Genomic DNA, 24,666 nt, shown 5'->3' on the forward strand with positions numbered 1-24,666 from the left:
TGAGACGCTGTATTTTAGTACATTTTTCAGTTATTTTTTCCCCCTCAGCATAAAATGTATAACATTACAGTCTATTATTTTATAGATGTTACAGTTTCCAGCCATGACACAACAGCAGACCCTGATTCTTCACAGAAACCGTCACAGTTATAAGCAATAACTGACTTTTTGTGTCTGCTACAGAGCAAAGAAGAGGGCCAAGGAGACGGCCAGATGGTGAAGCTATCCAAGCTGAACGGCGTGAAGAAGACTGAAGATGAAGGGGAACGAAGAGAGATGATCACTCCTTCCCTTAGAGAAGCGCTGACTAAGCAAGGTGAGGGGAAAAGGGGATTGGATTTCGGTGAAAAAAGAAACTTACAGATTAGAGAGTTAACACAAACTTCAACAATATAGAAACAAACCTCAGTTTGACCTGTAATGACTCTGCTTCAGGCAGTGGTAGAATTTTATGAATATTTGGCTCACTTGTATAAAACTATACAGCTATTTCCAATAGAACATCTGCTTGGTGTCACTGGTGACTCTGTATAATATATTCATATTATCTAGCTGCATTGATTTGCAATAAAAAAATCACATTATAGACCTAACCACCAGCTGCTTATCAGCATATCCTTAACCTTGCCGTTTCCACAAGGGCAGCAAAGTTGTATTTCACTTTAAAAACATGAATCATGAATCATGCAGCAGTAAATCTACCAAACATACACAAGTTGCCTGTGGAGAAATCAATTTAGACTTTTTTTTTGCAGAAAAGTATTAACCCAATGATCAAAGTCCCTGACAGGAGGTGTCCATGTTCTCAAACTCAATTTACTTCACCGAAAAAGGTTTTTTTGTAATTTGTCATCTTTAATCAGCTGCTGAAATCGCATCCTGTGTTTCAGCCTCTTTTTTTTTCTCTGACACACTGACAGAGAAATTGTCTAGTTAAAGCCGGTCAGAGATGCTACACAAAAACAAGCGTGGAGACGGGGAATGGCACTTAATGATGCAGTGAAGTCCGGTTACTCCTCCTGTCCTCAGGGAGTGTTACTCCTCTCTCCTCCCACAAAACTACTCCTAGCTGATGTCAACACGGCAGTAATTAACTCAGCATCCAGACCATGTAGTTCATCATTTATCCTTCATGTTCATTTGATTCTTTTACTCCAAATGTAAGACGGTGAGCTACTTCTTGTGAGGTTTGCTCGTACGAGTGTTCCAAGTCGAATTCACTAAACTCTCTTAACTGCACAAACTTGTCGAAAATCGCTCGTTTTAGCCTGATTAATACGACTTGTTCAGTGCCCCTAAACTGCTCAGTTTGTATGCAAGAACATAATATATTTAGCATTCACTGTTGCTTAAAGTCAAATCTGAAGGCTCAGCTTAATATTAATGATGTTGCACCTTGTGTTTTGGTAAATGAAGCAGCTTGTAGTATATTAATATATTCTACGTGTAGGTATTGTTGACAGTTTACTATTTCTTTTCTATTCAGTTCATTCACTACTACTGCACCGGCCAGTCATTTGCAGCCAATAACCCCCCCACTGTTAGCTTACACAATACTCTATAAATAGTTACTCTGCAAGCAAGACTTCACTTCGTTTGACCAAATGTTGACCTATTTCATAGTGTTTATGTTGGCAACAGTCAGTCCCGGTGGACAGTTTGTTTAGTTTGGAATAAAAGACTGAAGGATGAAAGATTTGGCATCGTTTTAATGATATTTAGTCTTGGAAGGCCTGTGTTTCCTTTAGAGACTTTTTTCTGGCGTAACATGGATGCAAAAGTCACACGTCTATTTGAAACTCTTGTGTAATGTAATGTAAGAAAGTTTTAACATTTAAAGTTTTAGTGCTGCACATTTAAGAAAATGAGTCGTCAACAAGGCTCAAGAGACTAGAACTTTGAAATATGACCTGTTGAAAATAAAAAGAGATGTTTTACATAAGAACCGGTACATCTGCTGTATTAACATCACATATTTGTTGTTCCGTTGTAGTCTGCAACAAGAGACACGATGTCTACAACAGTACTTTGTTGACTGTATAACTCTCAGACTTTGTGTAATACTGCTACAAGACAACTCATATCTTTAGCATAGTTGCTGAGTTTTCAGTGACGTCACAAGCTGTCACAAGAGACTAGTGTAGTAAACATTTGACAGATGTTATGTAGGTAGAGGTGCAGTTAAAAAGGTGTCGTCCAGTGTCTTTTAATGAAACACATCGGTCTTGGAAAGCTAGTACCTGTGAGACCCTGAGAGAAGGATCTGCAGACCTTACCGAACAGATTAAGCTGAAGTCTTTCTTTAAATACATCCTCTACCTGCGTGTTTAATTTCCCTGAGACTGCTCAGAGTGTAGGACAGAGTATCACAACTCAAAGTAAAAAAAAAATAATAATACTTAAGTCCATAATTGGCCCACTAGAGAGAGCACCACAGATTTTGTGCTATACTGACTAAAAGCCTTATGGGTAAGGACTTGTTTCTATACATGCATTTTGATTAATACCTCTGCATGCGCTCATAAACTCTGCGTTCAGGTTTCATTGCTGTTGTCGTCATTTTCAAAGTACCGTTATTCTTAGCACATGTTGTGCTTTTTTGGCAGGTGCCATTTCTCAAAGATAATGGCATCTGTGAGAACGTGGTGGCCTAAAGGTTAGAGAAGCAAGCTTGTGACCGGCAGGATAAATCTGGGTAGGGGAAAGTGAAGAAGCAGTGCTCGCCCCCCCCTTCCCTCCCTCCCCTTACTACCACCACTGAGGTGCCCTTTAGCAACTGCTTCACTGGAGCAGTCGAGGTCAAAGGCCTCAAGAGAGAAAAAAAAAGGAATTGAATCCTCTATGTGTGCTTTTGTTTTTGTGCATTTGTAGGTAGAGTGATTTTTCTACATCAGAAGAACATCCTTGATCGATGGCGAGCTGTTTCATTTAGATGGCAAATCAATAATGAGTAGTTTCACCGTTCAGCCTTTCCTATAAATATACTCATAAACAACCTTGATGAAAAACATTCGTGTTTGACTCACGTAGCATCAAACCTGAGATGTGGATGCTATGAGAACCGACACACACCCAGACACAAGTTTCCTGCTGTTTTTTAATTAGATATGTCAGCTACAAGGGTTTAAAACACATATAAGGTCCCGAAATTAAATTTTACCATCAAAAATCTACTGTAATCTAGTGTATGGCTGAACTAAAAAGTCTCTTTAAATGTCAGGACTTTAAAAGCGAGGTCTTCTTGATTACCCTAGAAGCAATCCAGATGTCATGTTCTGCTATTTCTTAAGCAGATTAAGTGATGAAGATTAAAATATTCTCTTTGATAGGCAGACATCACAGAGGAGCATGTGTAAGAAAAAAAAAAAAAACAGAGAGGCCTGTGGGGACTCACCCAGATGTGGTCAGTGGTAATACAAGAGGACAGAGAGGCAGACTTGTGAAGAAAAGTGAATTTGGAGCACTTTATCCTCCTTTTGTGCAGAAAGTAAATTTGACTCACTATCCCCGCCTTCACTCTACTGTTCAGCCGTCCTTGAGCAGCCACTCGTCTCTTTATCGGGGCTGTTCGGTCGCCTTTAGCAAAAGACCGTGAACGAATATGTCTTTATGAATGTTGAGCATGACTTTATTGACGTACCACTCAAATAAAATGTACCACTGTGTATTAAGTATCTGCTGAGTTTGGCCCCTTGTGTTCGCTGATTGAGAGCCTTGTTTTTCTCCCCCCTCACATTTTGTTCTTTTCTGTTTCTGCGCAGGCTACAAACTAATTGGAAGTCACTCAGGAGTAAAGCTTTGTCGATGGACCAAGGTACTGAAATGAACTCAACAGAGCATTTTTTGTTTTTTTGGAGGAACTGAATGCATGCACCACATTAAAGGTGTTCGTTTGTGTTGGTTAGTCTATGTTACGAGGGAGAGGAGGCTGTTACAAGCACACCTTCTATGGTATTGAGTCCCACCGGTGCATGGAGACAACCCCCAGCCTCGCCTGTGCTAACAAGTGTGTCTTCTGCTGGAGGTATGTAACTGTAGAATAAAGTCCACATCTTAAGTAACTTCCTAGAAGACTTGTTTGTTGTTTTTTTGGTCCTGCTCCGTCACAGAGGCTAGCTGTCAAGGCCCTCAGGAGACCGAGCTATTTTGCAAACAATGGCCAGTTGTCCATTGTCTGCAAATGATCACCTGCTGGGATTCAGACAGAAAACAGCCCTGCGTTAAAACATTTTAAAACGAGCTCGGGCTGCATTTGTGTTCTACAAGATTCCTTTGCTTGTAGAGACAGTTGATAGAGAGGACAACATGAGGCAAAGCCACTTTTACTGCAAACCCGCTCTCCCCTGAAATTGCCAGTTCTCTATAAATAAATTAAACATGGTGATTGCATGGCATCGTGTCTTATTTTCCAGTAATGGAACAAGGGGAAATAACATTATAATTACCTGGATGTGACGCCGGCTCTGTTAGTTTGTGGGTAGACCCCCTGTCACCCCTGAATGTAAACACAGTTATTGCAGGGAAAATATAATTAAAGCATGAAAAGGCCTGATTATGCACAATATACATGCATCTTGCTCTGCGGTGAACAGGTGATATTTGATGTTGATCTATAAATCAGAACCTGAAATCTGGCTCTTCTCCCTCCAATATTTTGGTATTTATTTACTTCTGCTACTTTCCTGTACTGATTTAATTAACTTTTTAAATAATGCAAAGTGTACAGCTGTCACATTAATTAGTTGGAGCTTTAATTAGTTGTTTAGAATGATATTTCAACAGTCTTATGGCTAATTAAACCATAGTAGAATCTACCACAAGTAGGCAGGGAACCTCTTTTCATAGCATTTAGGGATTATCGCCCGCACGCTTGTCTAAACCCAAATTGTTCACCTCGTTAGTCAAGACCACTCCATGTAATTGAGCAATGATCTCCAGCCGTGGCAAACAAACTAATAATTTTCATGTGGAAGACTAATGGCCGGCGTAACGGCGAGGCCCAGAGGTGGACACTGATTCATCATGACGACCGGCGAGAGACGAGGTCTTTCGCTCTCCCTCAATTTTCCATTTGAAAAGGCGACCGTGTTGAGCGCTGAAAGGTCGCTGTCAGAATCCGCTGCGGCGAACTGCTTCACTGTCACCGCAGATATGCTGGTCTCTCTTAAGGCGGCGATACGGGATGACAGGAAGTAAGCAATTTTCAGGGCTTCAGATTTATTGTTGCAACAGCCCTCACCGTCCACCTCTCTATATGCAACAGGTGGAATTAGACTTGATGGGCAAGGACAGTATGTGTAGCGTGAGCGTGTGCATATGCATGAGAAAAGACCAGCCTGAAATCTGTGATGCCTCTGGATTTTGTTGTTGCACCTAGACGTCACACAGAGACAACCAGAAGGAGGTGAAATCCTTTAAAATAGGATGCATCGTTTACTTTTATTTTTATATAACAGTGAGGTAAACTTCTTCAGCCTTAGTATTTGTCACCTTGTTAGAAAGATGCTCCTCTACATCTAGTGAAATATGTTTTTATATGTGTTAAATGACCTCAGTCTAATTGCCTAAATGTGATGCAGGGTGTCAAGTTCATACTTCAGGTTTAGTGCTTCAACAACAAACGAATGAATGAAATGAACTGAATGGTTACAGTATGTCTTCTGTTCCCCTTCACTGTGTATGTGTGTGCCCCCACTACAAGACATCACACCAACCCCGTGGGCACAGAGTGGCGCTGGAAGATGGACCCCGCTGAGAAAATCCTGCAGGACGCCCTGGAGAAGCATCAGAACATGATCCGACAGTTTAGAGGTCGGTGACATATGCGAACATGTCTCGTTACATATCTGTTTCTCTAGCAGTCTGTCTCACTATCTGCACATCATAAAGTTTAGTCCTTATAGATAATAATCACTGACACAATAGCACACACAATGCAGCAATATATTTCTCCCTGCTTTCCTCAATTCACTCCGTGTGACCTCTTGTAACTCTTTGTGTAATGACGCACACTGAAGATCAAAATGCTGATGTTTCGTCTGCTTTCATCACACCCCTTCTGTGCTACTTCAATCACTTCTCAAAACACACATCGTTTAATTCCAGTGTCTGGCACCTCCACTGTGTCTTCATTGTCAAAACTTCACGCTCTTTATTTTCAAGCTTTTTTTTTTTACACATAAAGTTCCACAGAATACTAATTGTATTGGAATCACAGTGTTGTAATGGTTTCTAATGGGAGAATTAGCCCTTTAATCACATTTTTTCGGGCTCCGTTTGTACTACTTTGTACTAAAACTGCTGGCATTGGGGACTTATTTTCTCTGGCTGCTACCATCATTGGCTGAGGACGGCTGATTGGGTGCCCAAAGCTCAGCCAAAACAAAATTTTAGCGATCACTAGATGAGTATTCCCCAAAGCAGATTTGTCTATAAGAGGTTTTGAGAAACGTTGTCAAAACACGGTGGTGACACATTTTTATCAGAATTTCATTAAAGCAAAACAAGTGCTGATTACGGAAAATTGGTTTGATTCCACTTGGTTTTAAAGGTTTTAAACACTGGTTTGAAATCAGTACTTGTGTAGTACTTGTTACGGTAATCGTTTTCATTCTTCTTAAAGAAAAATCAGTAAGCTGTAATTACCAGTAAGTCATTTACTCTATCAGTAAGTAATCTACTCTATGAAATCTCAAAAACTTCCTGGAGTCTGAGGTAATGTCTTCAAATTGCTTGTTTTGTCTGACTTTAAGTCCAAAATACAAAAATATTGAACTTGATAATGATATAAAGCAGAGAAGGCAAAGAATCCTCAAAGGTTTCATTATTCCCTGATGAATAACTTTAATGATTGAACGATTGATTATGAAAATACTTTGCTGATCAACTAATTTACTAATTATTTCAGTGTTGAATGGTTTGCTTTTCTTGTTAGCGTTGCGTTATGTTGTTGTTTTGTTTTGACCTGCACAAATGGTCACTGATGTTTTATCACCATATTTTCAGAGACAGAATTAACAACCACACACACACACACACACACACAGCATAAATAGATCTCTCCTTCTCAACAATGCTTTATTTTTCAACTGCTTTCACTTGAAAGTCTTCTATGTTGCAGCAAATCAGCTCTTTCATTTCCCCCGGTCCAAACTGCATCCTGGTTTGCTGCAAAGATAACTCTTGGATTTGTGACAAGACTGTGACTGAGCAGCCATTGAGACTTAAAACTAATTTGGCCTGCAGACTCCTGTCAGTCCAGATACACTCACACACACTCACACACACACACACACGCACACACGCACACGCACACACACACACACACACACACACACACACACACCCAAAACCCATTCCCATCAAGCCCAAACTCAGTTTGCCAAACTTCCTTCTTTCCTCTTCATCTCATTGTTGATTTATTTTCTGTTTGTGTTCAGTACCAACACTTTTCTTTGAGATCCATCGCCACTGGCACCGTTGGCCTACTTTGAAAGTTTCATCCACGGTACCAACTGTTCAATTTAACAAACAAAATGTACGTTGACATCAAAGCTTGCTTAGTCGATACGCATGACGGCTCCTCCGGCCAAATTAATCTGAAGAACCGGCTCGATCCTGTGACCTTGAAGTCAGAAGTCTTCCTCTCTAACCTCAAACCTGCTGCTGATCCCATTATGAAACAGTGAAGCCATTGTACTCAGGAAATGATATAGATGCCAAATGCTAAAAGCTTCAGAGACGTATCTTCTTCAAAGGGCTACTTAATGGATAATATCATTCTCAGAGCAGTCATTGGTGATATATTACAACGCATGTCATTATAGAAAATGTAATTTTATGATGCGATCATAGTGGAATAACAGCCCACGTAATATTATGTTGACAATAAGCTGCTTCTTCTATCATTTACAGTAATAAAAAAACAAAACATTTGTTACAAAATGAGATTACAGTTATGAGGTTTTGTGTAGAAAATAAGAGAAAGCACATTTTCAGATGCTTTCACTAAGCATATTCTTATTAGAAATATACTTGAACATAATCTTAGCCGAAGTCTTTATTGTCATTATCATCTGTAATTTTCTTCCCAGTTGTAAAATCACATCAGACAGCCTTCAACTCCATTTACCGTTGACAGTGACACATTTTACAGTGTCTAGTGCGATGATCTTCCAGCTAAAATGACTCATCAAATAGCAGTTTTAAATGTCATGCAACAGTTTATAAGGAGACGTTATTAGTCACTTCACCATACTGTAGAGAGCGTATTATATGAGACTGTCATTAAACAGGGGGGGAAATGCAGTTTAAAGCCACGCTCCTCTCCTCGTAAAGACTATAGTGTGATATTGACGACCGAAATAGGAATAAACATCTGCTTCCTGCTACCTGAGGCTCAGAATGCATAGAGGAGCGTTGTGTGAGTGTGTGATACTCTCGTCTGTTGATTATTAATGTGAAAGACTCCGTGAAATGATATTCTGTGATAGTACATTACTCTAGTGAATTGAAAACTGTAGAAACAGGATGTTTGTGGTGGGACATAATAACGCAGTGAGGGATCATTTTAAACTATAAACACTGGTTAAGAGTTTTACTGATTTCCAGGAAGTGAAACTGTTTATTTCATTGGGTCATGAAAATATGGTTTTAGGTGCTTGGATGCACCTTTTGTAGAAGCTCTTGACTTCTTGGCCAGTGTTTTGTTTGTTAGATCATGCATTTTGCAGTTATTGGTACACAGGACAAATACAGTAAGTGCTCTTTTGTTGGCGCTAAGCTCTAACTGTCCTGCATGAGTGTGAGCTCTGGACATTTTGGAGAATTCACATGAACATGAGCCTGGTTTATGTTGCTGTGCTTTACATTCACATATCAAGAATTAAATATTTTGTTCTGTGATTCTCTTAACTACAACAACACTCCAGTCATGCATACTGTACTTTCACACCGCACGAGTACACACACCGAATGCTACCACCTGAAGTGCTCAGTGTGTTTCTTTAATCACACATCATCAAATGAAACCGGGGAGACGATAAAACTAGAGAATAATTACTTCTTTACTATCTTTGAGTCTTGGTGCTGAAGCAAATATAACGCAGGTTAAGTCCAGAGGACATTAAAGGTCTTTTGATAATAGTTTTCTTCCCTTCAATCAGTTCTGCGGCTTCTAATTCAGTCACCATCGTTACGCTGTGCTCATAATAGAGGCGGACTCTCTCGCTTATAGATTTGAGTTTTATCTGAGTGATCCACTTCAAAAAAATAGAGTCCTTCTAAAGAACCTCAAGGGGACCAACTATGTGAGAATATAATGGAATTTCACATCGCTAATACTAGAATATATATATACATTTAATGAGGTTTCACACACTCGTCTTACACACACTCATGCTATCCTCCTCGGCCGGCTGTTATGAACAGAGTTAAGTGAGTTTTCTCGCAGGGGGACACTTTGCTGTTTTGATGTCTTTGCAGCTGTTGTGAGATGCAATTTGTCCTTGAGGTAGCACAGTAAGTTACTTTCTGTGATTCAACTATAGAAAATGTTACAAACTTATGAAGCATATACTGTAAAGGCAACGGTCCAGTGTTTAGAATTACTGCATGGCATCTGCTGTAGCTACAGTAATATAACATTAAATGACAGTCTATGAAACTTTTTTCTTAACCTCTCACAGTTTGTTTATTCCCTGTATACATTAAATTCTTACCACCACGTCAAACAGCATTTAATACATAATACTGTCAGGCTTAAATGATGCTGCTGCATTTATGCATGGATGTATAAAGAGAACTGGATACAGTGTTAGAGGCGGGGTCCCGTTCATTCCCTTGAAAGTTGCTCAGTGGTGCATGAAGCCAAAGCGCTGCTGTAAAGAAATTACCTGGATAATTGCATACTGCACACCAGAGACTTCCGGTTTAGCCCTCCAGCTAACTTGAAGGTGGTTAAAATAATTTAATTGTGCAGCTTTTTTAAACTTTCCAAATGTTATTGGACCGAATGGATCATATTCTGTAAATGAAACGAGTCATTTCGTGGGGGTTGTGATGCTTAAATAAATGTATCTACTGTTTTACAGCAGCTCATTTTCCTATGATTGTGTGTTTGGGCCCCTGTTGGAATCGAAAGCTGTAATTCCAAGTTTTTGGCCACTATGTTAAATTGGCTTCAAAGCCTGGTGGTCTTCATTAAGGCCTGCATTTATGGCCGTTTACTTGCCACCCCCATCCCAAAATCCCAAATGCAGACTTCATAAAATCACAGATATCTCTGGCTGCTCTTCTTCTTGTTTCATGCTCCAGTCGGTTTCATTCATTACTGTAATTTTTGCTCGTCCTTGGTAACCAATAAAAGTCTATGTGAATTTGGTGGCCTGTGGTCCTGATCCAAATATGGGCTTTCAATGATTAGACAATCATAATATTGTTTGCCATAAACTAATGAAAACCCAAACTCGATTCCTCAGTCTAATAGAATTTTTATTGGGTCAGAAAATCAATCAAACGTATCTCTTATTCAGTGATCAAAAATTTAATAGTCAATTAATCTTCTGGATCCACTGAACAGTAAGAAAGTCCAATCTGTCTCCTCTCCTCTCCTCTCCTCTCCTCTCCTCCTCTCTCCTCTCCTCTCCTCTCTTCTCCCCTTCTCTTCTCTTCTCTTCTCCTCTCCTCTCCTCTCCTCTCCTCTCCTGTCTTCTCCTCTCTTCTCCTCTCCTCCTCTCCTCTTATCTACTCTCCTCTCTTCTCCTCTCCTCTCCTCTCCTCTCCTGTCTTCTCTTCTCTTCTCTCCTCCTCTCCTCTTATCTACTCTCCTCTCTTCTCCTCTCCTCTCCTCTCCTCTCCTGTCTTCTCTTCTCTTCTCTTCTCCTCCTCTCTTCTCTTCTCTTCTCTTCTCTTCTCTTCTCTTCTCTTCTCTTCTCTTCTCTTCTCTTCTCTTCTCTTCTCTTCTCTTCTCTTCTCTTCTCTTCTCTTCTCCTCTCCTCTCCTCTCCTCTCCTCTCCTCTCCTCACTCACTTTGACTTCACTTCAAAGCTTGACCTCCCTAGTTTTCTTTTTTTTTTCAATCTGCATCGGCAGTGCTTTTAATACAAGCTTCCACATGTGAGTCCACTCATTGTATTGTTAGGAGACACTAAGTCAAAGGTGGAATTGACTTCTAAACTACCTTTATTCAGCCGCTGACCTCTCTCCCTCCAGGTGTTCCCGGAGTGAAGCCTGACCGGTACGAGGAGGGTTTGGCTGTCAAGCACTGCGCCCTCTCTCTTGTGGGTGAGCCAATCATGTATCCTGAAATCAACGCCTTCGTCCGCCTCCTCCACTCCCACCACATCTCTAGTTTCCTGGTTACCAATGCACAGTTCCCCAAAGAAATCAGGTAGGGGCTAAACGGACACAAACATGTTTTTTTTTTTTGTGTGTGGATGTGTCTGTCAGTATATTTCTCTCTTACTCTCAAAATCTCCACTCCAGCCAATCTGTTGTGTCTTAGTATATTTCTATAGTGTTTTTTTATTCCCTTCTTTTCACCAGCTCTTTCCTTTAAAGCTTGGGCAGGTCTATTAGAAAGTAGAGAGCATCAGTTAGATTGTTCCCTTGCAGGAAGGATCAAAGGTTTATTCTCCACAATTACCAGCACTGTGTGTCCTTTAACAAGAAGGATCCAATACACTGGAGTTAAATGGTGCTCAAAATGTTTTTTCAGAGGTGGATATGTCATAACCTCAGCACGTCTGTCTGACCAGATACCAATAAGGACAAGTGAGAAAATATGTTTTCATGTAATTCGGGTGAACTGACCTTTCAAAACAAATGGCATCCACCACGGCTGTATATGCTGAGTCCTGTGCTTGAGCGCTAATCATGTCCAAGGACGGTTGAATCGAGGGCAATTTGACCTGGTTATAGATACTTGAAAGTCCAGTTGCCCCTGATTCAGCCCTACTTGGATAACCATGACCTGGAGTACTGAGGATCTTCGCAGACAGTGCTAAACATGCAATCTCTCTAAAGGCCACTAGCAGCTGGCTCCTCAAAAAAAACTCTTTGTAGTGAAGTGATTTGGAAAACTAATTTACTGTAGTGACGAAAAGGGCATCGATAGTTAACTTTTAGGCCATGCCACAGATGCAACACCAGTGTTTTTTCCGTAGTCTTTGGGTTAAACATGACTTCTCTGGAACGCTACAAGAGTTCAAGTCTCCTTCCAGTGTCTGCATCCATGTTTCCTTGACAGTAGTTTTCACCACAGGTACACGTTCCTGGAGGCATGTACTTTATGCACCTACAGCAACTGTTTGAAAAATGAATTAAAGACACTTTAGATGCAGGAGGGTTTGTGAGCATCACTATAAAAACGTTTAATGAGGTGCTGAAAAACACTGAGGTGACCTCACAATGTCATTATTAGCTTCTGATGAGCAGTCAGTCACTGCGGCTGTATACTCTCCTGACATCCCTTTATGTAAAAAAAAAAAAAAATCAAAGTCTTTCTTGTATCACATATACAGTATATAGTGAAGTACAAGAAGAGCAGTTAGACAGACAGCATGTTAAAGCAGACATCTACTATGATAGCATCATTTTTATTCAGTTTGGAGCCACAATCTGCTCACATCGTTAGCATCTGATTTTCTTTACCATGACAGCAGCTCATCACGTATTCAGCACCTGATCTGCGCCTCGTTCTGCCTTCCAGGTGAATTTTATGAGTGAAGGGAAGCTCACAGGTGCAGTTCAAAGGTGGGATTTCTATGAGATCACTAAGGTCAGAGAAGAAATGACAACGTATGATCTTGACCTCAAAATATTTGCTTTGGTCTACTCCACCTGAGGAAAACTGTAAAATATTACTAATAAGATTATATTAAAATATTTAGCACATGACTATTTATTATTTTTATTACATGAGGAGGCATTAAACATGTTCAAGGGGAAGGAAAAGGAGATTAAATGACAGAAGAAAAAACAAAAAAAATGGGCAAAAAAATACTGAGATAACTGCAGCCAAACGCTCACTTAAACAAAACACGCTCTTAACAAAAAAAAGAAATTGTTTTGTCGTAGCTTGTAGTGATTTTACAGTTCAATGATAGTCAAGTTTGATGAACACGAACCAAAACTCCCCGTGCATTATTCAGTTTGATCAATACTGCATCTACGTCTGAAAAACAGGCCTCAGTGAATCTCACCCTAAGTTTTAATGTCCAGACCCTACACGCCACGTCTGTCCATCCAGAAGCCTTTCGAGTCGTCATCAAGACATCCGCTGACACACCCGGTATGTCGGCTAACTTGCCCGTCACAGGCTGACTTATCATATACTCATCGAGCGTGTTGAAGGCAAGAACAGCAGCCATCAGCCCTTATTTTCCTGTCTGTCAGAGCCACCTGGTTGGAGATGAGCCGTCGCAGTTTTGCTTTGATAAAGGGGGGGGGGAACGTTTTATTCTTTTGAAAGATGATTCACCAGAAGTACAAAGAGCTGAACTCCCTGACGTTCTGTCTCATTCCTAACTCGGCTAATTGGTTATTTTTTTGCATCTTTACACAATCGCCTCTCTTGCAAATATTTGTATCTCAGGCACATAAAAGGGTAGTGCTCCTCTTGTTTCAGTCGTGTGAATCTTTTATACATTTCTGGTTCTGTTTACTTCTCCGGTGTGTGTCTCTCTCTGCTCTTACAGATCGTCCCAGAGCGCAGCTACACACATAAGTTAATGTCTTTCCTTATTTAATATTGATGAGAACCACTCTCGAGTTTTTCACAGCTTCCTCCTTCACTGCCCCCTCGTTTTTCCTTCACCTGCCTCTGCAATGAGTCTGTTGCTGTTCCTATACAAATGCAGTTTGCTTCTAGTAATCAAGTAGTCTGCTTACAGTGTGCGTTTCGGGTCTTTTCATACATGACAACATATGGAAAAAAAACTTATTCTGTTTTTTATACTTTACTGCCGTGAAAAACATTTGACATGTACTTAGCGGCTGTGGCGCCATTACTGCCTCATGGTAACCCGTCTGCTTCCAGCTGGTTACCAGAAGCTGCTGCTGCGTGCACATTGAAATCATGATGGGGAAAAAAGTAATTTTCTCCCTGAAGCTTATGACAAACTGCCGAGCGTTTGAAACAGCTGTACTGTATTTTGAAACAGTCGATAAAGTTCAGTAAATAGCAAAGCTTTCCGTTTCATTACTTTATTTTCATGTAATGAATATACAAATTTCAATTAGATGGTGATCTGCATGAGAAATAAAGAAAAAGAAAAAAATATGGTTATAATAATCATGATCACTATAAGCAGTTTCCACTGTGTTGTCTTTGTCTTAGATCGAAGAAACACGACTTCCTGCTTCAGAGATCTGACAGAAATACACTAATGTTTGCTTAGAAGAGTGTAAAGTATTGATGATGATATTGAAGGAGAATTTAAGAGGGATTTACTCTTTTTGTTTTCCTTTTTGTTCTCATTTTTTTTCAAAGGTTCCTTAAGTTTTGTGCCGCTTTTCTTCTCAGACTCTTTCTCTCTCAAACTGGATCATTCTTATCCTCCTCCTCCATATTTTCTGTCATTTCCAGGAGTCTGGTGCCAGTTACCCAGTTGTACGTCAGCGTGGACGCGAGCACCAAAGATAGTCTAAAGAAGATTGACCGGCCGCTTTTTAAGGACTTCTGGCCACGATTCCTAGACAGCCTTAAAGCCCTGGGAGAGAAGGTAAGCTGCCCACTAAGTACTGGTTTTTCAGCCAAGAGATCAGAGAGGTGAGATTGTGACCGAGAGGGTGATGGTTAAATCCTGCGTGCTACTGTGAAGTAAGGTAAGATAGATAGATGAGGTGAAACAATTGCTGTATTTCAATGTCAAGCTCACCTGTGATCATAATTGGCAGTTGGCAGCCCACTGTGTCAGCTAACTATGTTAAAAGTTATGACACTTTTATAGACGGTACAATCAAAGTAGGATCAATGTCACTGTAAACAAGAACTATCAGATTGTTTTTGAGCCCGTAAAGCACTCCTACAGGTCACGATAACTTGTTATTACCTCAAGCTTGATCAAGTCTATTGAATTATTAATTATCACAAGTACATAAATTACAGTAGATGATGATACTTGCAATTAGGGCTGGGTGATATGATCAACATCTCATATCCTGATAACAATACCTATCCTGATATAGCACATTTTGATTCAATGGATAAATATATGACCCCCAAAGCTTTGATTGCACTTGTAGTAATGTAACAACTGTCATCAGCTCGAGTACCACACCTGCTTCACTGTCTCACCTGTATGTGTGCAGCACGCACGCGGAGGGCTCAGCCGCGCCGCGGTGAACCAGCAGAGGAGAGTAGCGCGACCATAAATGACAGCAAAACGCAGCAGAGACTCTCTCACACACTGAGCTGAAATTAAACAAGTGCACATAAATTTGGTAAATAACATAAATAAAGACGGTCTCCGCTGAGTTTCGTTGTCATTTATAGTCGCCGTCTCGCTGCTTCTCTCGTCTTTCTCAGCAGGGACGATGCTGAGCCCTCCGTGTGTGTGTGTGTGTGTGCGCAACGCAGCGGAGGAGAGACGAAAAAACATTGCCGTAAAGAGTGTGATTTGTGTCACAATGAAATAAATGATAGATGATATATCGTCATATCACACAGGCCTACTTGCAATGATTTTTTTTTGAGTCGGTGATTAAGTGTAGAACTAATTCTCCCTTGGAAACTGTTAGCCATATGGCATCCTGGAAGTTTCCCAGCCAATCAAAGGTGGCGCTGGACTGCCAGTTCTTAATCCAAACCATTTTCTTTCATGTGTTGTTTGCTTTACTTCTAACTGAGAGGAATGCAAACGCTGCAACCCTAATTCATATTCACCTGCACTACATTTATCTAGCCATATCATGAGTAGAGAGCAAAAGCCTGCAATTTTTGTCATGATTATTATCTTGACACCCAAATGATATGATGTGATGGAGGGTTTGGGTTGTAATGGTGGTGACCTCTCAGTGGCACAGAGTGAGAAAACAAGTTTCTGGTACATCTCATTTTTATACAATAAGTTCCTCTTATCAGCCGTAACAGGAAAGCATCATCTTGATCTTTTTGTATCTTTTCTTCTCACTGATGTTCTGTATTCGTCAGGGTTTCCTCGCTCTCTCGCTTCACACAGAAACGATCGAGCTTATTCTAGGCACTGGATTTGTTTGAGAGATCGCATCTGATACGGTTGTTGACAAACAGATGAGGGATGCTGCTCACCGCCAGAGTATCTTATTTGTGAGGAAATATCTTTTAGCTCTGATAAAAATGAAATATTCAGACTAAGGTGAGACATTCAAATTTCATTGTTTCATTTTTCTCTGCATCCTTAGATTTGAGGGATTTGTTACAAGTAATGTTCTTGATGTGGTTAAACTTTTGAATTGTTCTGTCTCTCCCTTGCCCTGAAAATGTACTGAATCTCCACAACAACCGTTTTTTTTTAATGTTTCGAGTGAATCAGAGCAGCCGAGGAAAGCTGCTTCAGCCGTGATCGAGTCCTCTTGGCAACCGCAGATTGCAATGTCCTCTGTATTTACCAAATTCCTATGCGATGACAGCAAGATAACAACAATTGATAGAAAGCACTTTAAGCCTTTAACACTTCAATCAAGTGAGTAAGAGCGGCTTTTTATCGATTCCTTCGAAACAAACCTTTTCACATTTTGGCTCCATCAGTTGATAATGTCATCGCCGCCACCGCAAGAATGAAACCATGTATGTGATCTGTGTCCACAACTACCCCTGCATCCAATAACCTTGCAGGCCTTTTCATCATTCCTGAGCATAAGGAAAGTCCATTATCACAACCTGCATCTAGCCGCTTAGACGCTTGTGTAAATCGATTCTTTTAGTGCGTTTCCAAAAAAGCCAAAGTCAGAGAGAGAAAAAAAAAAAAGAGTTGCTAAGGTGAGCCGGCAAAACGACCTTGAAAAAGATGTGGGCCGTGAAGTCTTTACACCTCTCTCTCTCCGTGATAACCCGGCTTCCTCTCGCTTAATGCTTTAGCAAACACTGGACAAATTCATTACCGCTCAGCTTGAGGTGTTGGTAACTGCGCAGCTCGAAGCAAATCACCGGTGATGGATCATTGCACTCTAATTGCATCTCACCATTTTCACCACACACACACCAACAAGCAAATATCAGTAACTGCAGGGGTTTGAGCCATATAAAAGAGGAACATCATCATTAACAACATCATCAAAATTAAGTGCATCACACAGCCTCGCAATAAATACTACTTATGTGAAGTTAAGATGACAGCATTGTGTGTCTTCAATCTGGACTATGATTACTGTACGTGATACACAGTGACATTTTTTTAACATTAAATTAATGCAAAGCAAACATCTTATGGTGTTAAGCGTTCTTTTAACTTAGAGAAGTTCTCTAAATGACCATTTTTTGTAAAATCTACATTCAAACAAGCTTTGGACATCAAACATATTACATGTATGTAGAATATTGACTTTATGGGGATGTTAGCGTCACTGGTTTTCTACCCTTTAAGTGAGTAAAGTTTTATCCAGGGTTCAGTTCAGGGCAGAGTGCTGCTGGACCAGAGAGACTGACACTTTTGCCTGCTGGCACACTCGCTGGAATCTCATTATTTTGAATACTGCTCTGTTGTTTGACAGTCAGTGGAGCCATCAATCTAAAGAATTACCTTTTAAACTCAGTGTCCAACAAATGTCTAATGATATCAGGTTTTTTTCTGGCCCAGCATACCACATGTTAAGCCACTTTTCCACTACACGGTACCGGCTCAACTCTACTCTACTCTACTCTACTCTTCTCGCCCTTTTTGGTTTTTCCATCTGGCAAAAGTTGCGTATAGTATCTGGTATCCAGTACCTACTTCTTTTTGGTATCCAAGCCAGCTGAGCTGATACTAGAAGATGACGTGAAAACACTGCAGACCACTGATTGGTCAGTCCTTCTCTCTCTCTTGCTCCTTAACTAAAAAATGACAGAAATGTATGAAATGTATTAATCACACGAGGAAAAAACAATACTGCTTTGTCCTGTTGTTCTTTGTATTTATCACCGCGTTAGTTGGATGTAATGAATGAATGAAAAGCAGAAATGCAGAGAAGGAAAATTAAACTGAAACTAAGAGGTCTGTTTCCACAGTAAATCATCTGTTGAATGTTTGATGGTTATTTATTTCTGCTTTAAAATGTAACTGCCATGAAACAGTCAGAAAATAATGTTTTATTCCTCTCATTCATGGGTTTTATTCTCTTTAACGTCGCTACTTCTCCTTGCTGGATCACCACCAGGCTGTCTCTTTCTCTCTCAGCAGACTCACTGTCTCTCTTTTTCTCTCTCATCTTCTTTAAAACAATCAAGCCTAACTTTTAACATTAACAAACAAAGAGAAATGTCCTCCCTCTGTCCTTAACTGGTCCCTAAATCGATACTCGAGTACTTCCTTGTTTTATAAATGAAGCAGCACAGACACACAAAGTATCCGCGGTGTGTGTGTGTTTGACCAATCGGTGACGGTCATCCATGCGAACCCTCCTCTGAGGGAGTATTATCTGTAATGGAAAACGAAATCTGAAAGCGAGTAGAGTAGAGTCGAGCCGGTACCATGTAATGGAAAAACAGCATCAGACACACCAAATCTATTCTATGCAGGTTCACACTCAGTGTTGTGCAAATTTTAGCAACAACAATAATATGCACAATTTTTTGCGAAGTGATGTGATAACAGGACAGTCAGATACTATATGGATGCATTTATGTGGCTTCTTTTCTTCCAAATTACCAGCATGAAACATTTGTTTTTTGTAAAAGTGAATGAAAATGAACTTGAAAATCAGTTACAATCCTTCAGTAGGACAGTAGCTTAATGCAGAAGTCAACTAAATGTGCGTTTTTTACTTTTCTGTATTTTTACTTTCTAATATCACACTTAAATTCACAGCGGTGATGATTTGTGTGATATGATTGAGATAAATCAAAAGCAGTCATGCAGTCAGGTTTGGCTCTTGTCATATTTAGCTATTGATCAAATGAATGCATAGTAAACCCTTCAATCAGTTACGTTTTATGATCCACACAACACCAGAGACGTTATGTAAACTCACATACGTTGTGATTTAGCGTTATAGATTAGCATGATTGCCCCAGAGGGTTGCACATGTACTCGTGTGTGTCTGCGCACACACCTCGCTGTGACAATATGGCTTTTCTTTGTGCGACTTCCCAGTTTCCTAAAATAAACTCTTTCTTTCTCTGCTTCCCATCATCTACCCCCCCTATCCCCCCTCTCTCCTCTCTCTGTGTCTCAACTCCCGATCCCTAAGTCTCTGTTTCACGGTGGGCTCTATCTCCATCCTTCCTGAGCGCTTATCCCTCTCTGTTATCCGTTTGACAGCTTCTCCTCCTCCTCTCCTCCACCTGGCCTCCCTGCCGGTACGCTTGGGGACTGATAGAGTTGTGCCTCAGTGTCGGGGATTTGGAAAAGACGCAGCTCGAAAATACCTCCCTGCTTCTACTGGCCAATTATCCCCTTCCCCACTGAACAGAAAGGACCTAGTATTATAGATAACCTTCCAGTGAGAGAGAGGGAGAGAGTGAGTAAATGAGGGAAAGAGCGTACTCTCCTCTCCCATTGTCATCTTGCTTTTTTATTTTTTATTATCAGTTCCTCATGTCCTCTGGCGTCACCCTCTCCCTGCTTGTCTTTCCTTTCCTGTCCTGTCTTCCTCCATTAAATTCTAGATAATCCTCTCTCCTGATATACAGCTACAACAATAGCCTAGACTATTGATCAGTGCTGTTTCAGTACTTGTATTTAAGTATGAGAGAGATGCTTTCGGTCCTCGATTTAAATCCTTTGGTGTAACTTAAAGACGCCGGCCGCTCTCTACTTATTCAGTATTTACTCCGTTGTTCCCTCTCTGCTCACTGGCTTATAATGCTGTGGAGTTTCAGTGTCTTACAGATGCACAAAGGGACATTTTTGACAGCTATGTATCTGGAGTAAACAAAATATTGACAATAAATTTAGAAAAGTTGTTGTAAAGCAGATACCATTCCTTGAAAAATACCTGGATGAGCCCTGATCTCGATCCTTCAGATCAGCTTTGGAAATCCTTTAAGTATGCACATGTGTCGCAACGCAGCAGTTGTTAAAGCATCTGGCAACGTGCGAGCCTTCTCCTAACAGCTCTGTTACGGTTCAGACAAAAGGTAGCTGGTTGACAGGACATCTGGGAGCCGCTGTGTTGCCTCTAGAGGACAGATGTCTGCGACGACTACGTGCCATGGCTCTTGAATAAAAAACTAATGCAGGAATTTGAATTTGATATATGATTTGATTATATAAACGATCAGAATAGCACAATAACATTCTCTGAGGCAACTTTTTATACATATATAATGCCAGAACTTGTGCTTGTCTACCCTGATTTGAATTAATAGCACATTCAGCTCTGTTGTTTGTGCATCTGTGCATCATTACTTGACACTGTGCATCATTACTTGACCTCTGTCTGTCCATCCAGAGGCAGAGGACGGTGTACAGACTGACGCTGGTGAAGGCCTGGAACGTGGAAGAGATGCAGGCCTACTCGGAGCTCATAGCTATGGGCCAACCGGACTTCATTGAGGTCAAGGTAGGATACAGCAGTATGTGCTTTATATGTTTGTAGTTATTGTCATATATATCAGTAATTATCACTGTTTTCTAGTTACACCAGCTTTCTCTTTCTTTATTTCTATCCTGTTTTACCAATATTTTCCGGCACTGAGCTTTGATGTGTGTCTGGAGAGAAGCTTCCTAATAGCAAAGCCCGTCTCATTTGCTCCTCATTAATGGATTTTTTTTTTTAATGCAAATGAGCCAAGAGTACCGGCCACCAGGCTGGTTATACAGCAGTAATTCATTTAAGAGGAACACTTGGCACATGATATCTCCTTTCACATACACATCATCTGCAATTCCCTAAAGGTCTAACAAATTATGACATTATATAAGGACAGCAACGGAAAGACACGTGTCCTGTATTCCCAACTGAAAGGAAACATGCAGAATTAAATAACGATTTAAAGGAAAATATTTGTATTTAATTAGTTCATAAGCCCCAGACATACCTAAATATTTCAAATGAAAGCTAATAATCAGCATCCTGCCGGCGCCGCACCGACTTATACATCAAGGGAACAGGCTGAACAAACAACCTGCTATTCATACTATATATTTAAAATATAAAAGTCAAAACAAAATATCATGATCCCTCTCACCAAAGGCCGAATAAACTTTTTAAAGCATTTATTATTTTAAGAACTTCAGGGTCCCTTGAGTGCAATCAAATATATGTTTTTCTAACTTTATGATTTATTGACTTTGTCTGTGACTGTTTCTGGATGCCTTCGTTGTTGGGGAGACATTGTGAGTTTGCCACTGAGCGGTTTGGACTGTGAACACCACCTACTTACCTGTTAAACCCTGTACGTTGTCTGTAAATATGTCACTCGATAAGTGGAATAATTGACTGGAACGGTGGGCACGTCAACCTTATTGCGGTCATTTGGCGGACACGGTATTAATAGTATGGGAAGATACACCTGGATACATCATGAGCTATGGTTGTCATAGTGACAAACTCGTCTGTGTTCATTATTCATTGCATCAGATAAAGGAACGATCCAAGTAATAATAGCAGAAGTATCACTCGCAGCAGTAGTCAAAACATGTCATTAAAACTAGATTCAGCCTTTTCTCTTCCTGCCCGTGAGGAACCATCTTCACCAGAATTTGATCATATAATTTTATGGGCTGCACCTCTCCCAACTTTGTCTTGGTTCAGTCTTAATAGTTATAGCAGAACCAGAGGGTGCAGAACCTGCCGTTTTCTCTTTTAAGAGGTATGAAAGGTTTTGGGGGATTATTTGATTGTAATGCAAGCCAACGGCACGCCTGACATGACAAGGAATTAAAAGGGAAACAAGTTCAAAATAGAATAGAAAATAGAAAACATCAGTGGCAGTTTAAAGCCATTTTCAAGTTAAATTTACTTAGTTTAATGACAGCGAGAGGTTTGGCAATAACACTGTCTATTCTTAGTTTAACCGTTTCTTTCTTGTCTGTCTAAATGTGTAGTTTTTTATGTACTTTTGTATGTTTTAACACATACTAACAGATTTGTTTTGTGTTTAAAAAGCTCTATAATTGACGTTGACTAAACCTGACGTAACTGTTCAAAGTAGTACAGAGTGACATTCTTGCAGACCTGCCAACCTGTACGCATTTTGCATAGCAGGTACACAATTTGACATAAAAGTACGCAAAGTGCTGGTGACGCTTTGTGAGTTTGACCGGTTGTGCTGTACTGAAGTCTAACATCAAGAGGCAGCAGCAGAAATACACCAACAGGTGTCTGGTCTGCCCAGTGAATCGACATTAGCCTAACATTACATATGTATTTGCAAGCTAGCTTTCTTGTTCTCCAGCCATTTAAGTTGGTAAAGTAAGTTATATTGTCTGTGTGTCGTAGAATTGATAATAATTGATAATAGTTAATTATTGCAGCCAAACCCCTAATCGTAATGAGAGGAGCAGATCATGACAAACAAGTGCACATGCCGCAGAAATTCCTAGAAAGTTACCAGGAGAGATGGCCATGTCTGCATATCTCCAGACTTCCCATCATGCATTCTGCACAGTCTGTAATACTGATACTGAAATCAGTCATCAAGGATCAGCAGGTAGTAATTGAACATTGAATGATATGCATGTTCAGAGCAATGCTTATGTTTATGGCAAGAAGTGTTGTGAATTAAAATTACAACAAAGAATGGCCGTACCAGCCGTATATTCAGGTAATTCCCCAGAGTGAAAAGTGCTCATGTTGGCATAAGATGTTATGAGGGAGGGATGTGTTAATTCATGTGTTTTGACAATAGGAATATGATAGTAATGGATAAAAAGAAGTAAAAATATGATAAATACCCTTTGGTTGAAGGGACTAAACATAAGAAAACAGAGACACTGTTCACAAACTTTGTTGTTATCTGTAGCTGGACCATTATTTTAAAAAAAAAAAAGTCCCCTAATAGCCAAAAGTAAGAAGACTTTCCCTGAACGATGAACAGAGCAGCTGTGATCTCATGAGCCGTTCCCTAAACAGTTTTACAACTGATGGTAGCACAGACACAGGTGACCTTTTACTACCAGACTTTATATTAAGCTACTAGAAATGGGTCACTTTATTTTCAGCTGCATGCTCAGTCAGAACTTTTTTTTATCTTTTTCCTCTCAAGGTCATGCTTACAGTCAGACTTTAATTCATTGAACCTTTTCTCTCTAGAGGTTATATTGATCTACTGTGAATGATTCAGTTTTTGTTTTCAGGTACGTACTCAGTTCGAATTTAGATTTCTGACATTAATAAATGAGTCGGCTATCAAAAATATACCGTGTTATGTCTGGTTTTTGGTCTCAAACGTACATGAGCTGAGTTTTTATTTATTTTTTTGGCATAAAACGATAGTCCAAGACTTTCTTCAAGGTCGGCAGGTCTTTTATAGCCACGCTGCAAGCTTTTTAACTGGTTGTTGTAACAGCAAAGTGATTTTAAAATACAATTTTATATTGAATTGCATCAGACCCATCACCCCGCTGTAGCTGCCCTCGCTTCACTTACTTCACATGTGTTTCTGGATACGTTGCATGAACCAGATTGTCCAAAAAACAAAAAAAAACATCTAATTTTAGTAGTTGATTGATTTCATTGTTTCTGTCTGTCCTGTGTTCATGTTGTGGTATAATTATTAATTTAGTTGTGATGAGTCCAACGTGTTTTGTCTATTATAGTGAGTTTGTCTAAATGAGCTTATTAGCAGTAATTCTTTTAAAGCTCTTTGTTTAGGGTGCTGTCCTTTATTAATGCATATAGCAGACTTATAAAGTCCCTCTTTGAGTTTATGATGATCATAAATCTTTCTACTCTACTGTAGGGAAATAATCAGCTTTTGTTTTGATAATGTATTCTGCCTCCTGACAGTAAAAACTGGACTCAAATTTGCTGTCCGGTGCAGTTTATCCTCACTTCCTTTTAAACAGTGCCGAGGCTCTGTAAAAAAAAAAAAAGGCCAGAGCAATTAACTGTCGCCCCTTCAGATAGCAGAGATGAGAGCGAGCCGTGACCTTTGAAGTCAAGTAAAGTTGAGATTCAGTTGTATTCTATTCTCATTCAGCTGCAGGGGTGCGAGCTAATTGGTCTGAACAATAATCTGCTTGTTTGTCAGGCTTCATCCTGCTCCCCCCCCCACACACGCACACACACACACACACACACACACACACACGATGACACACGCAGACACATCATACATCCCCTCGTGTGTCTCCCATTACATGCTTCCCTCATCCTAAGCATCGTGTTGCAAAGGCGAAAGTACAAGTGAAAGGCTTCCCACAGTCACAGTTAGTATTCATGAAGCACCTCTTCCCACACCGAGCCCCCCTCGAGGGAATACCTCCCCCCCCCTATACTCTCATTCATAATCCAGAGCACTTCTCATTCCTGCTCTACCTGGGAACACAGTTCCACCTCTGGACAGCCTCCGCTGGGATCCCGCCGCTCCGAGCTATTACT

The 24,666-nt window shown here is 40.3% G+C and overlaps 1 protein-coding gene across 1 annotated transcript in view; it reads left to right on the forward strand.

Annotated features, from left to right (window-relative positions):
• The window catches only part of tyw1 (tRNA-yW synthesizing protein 1 homolog (S. cerevisiae)), a 58,436-nt gene that overhangs the window by 12,502 nt on the left and 21,268 nt on the right, over window positions 1-24,666 (forward strand). The window contains exons 8-14 of the mRNA XM_067595370.1: window positions 184-316; window positions 3,762-3,814; window positions 3,906-4,024; window positions 5,702-5,811; window positions 11,212-11,389; window positions 14,588-14,723; window positions 20,572-20,682. Coding sequence (XP_067451471.1) covers window positions 184-316; window positions 3,762-3,814; window positions 3,906-4,024; window positions 5,702-5,811; window positions 11,212-11,389; window positions 14,588-14,723; window positions 20,572-20,682 — 840 coding nt within the window. The remainder of the gene's footprint in view (window positions 1-183; window positions 317-3,761; window positions 3,815-3,905; window positions 4,025-5,701; window positions 5,812-11,211; window positions 11,390-14,587; window positions 14,724-20,571; window positions 20,683-24,666) is intronic.

The sequence above is a fragment of the Thunnus thynnus genome, chromosome 7, assembly GCF_963924715.1.
Source record: "Thunnus thynnus chromosome 7, fThuThy2.1, whole genome shotgun sequence".
Lineage (NCBI taxonomy): Eukaryota > Metazoa > Chordata > Actinopteri > Scombriformes > Scombridae > Thunnus > Thunnus thynnus.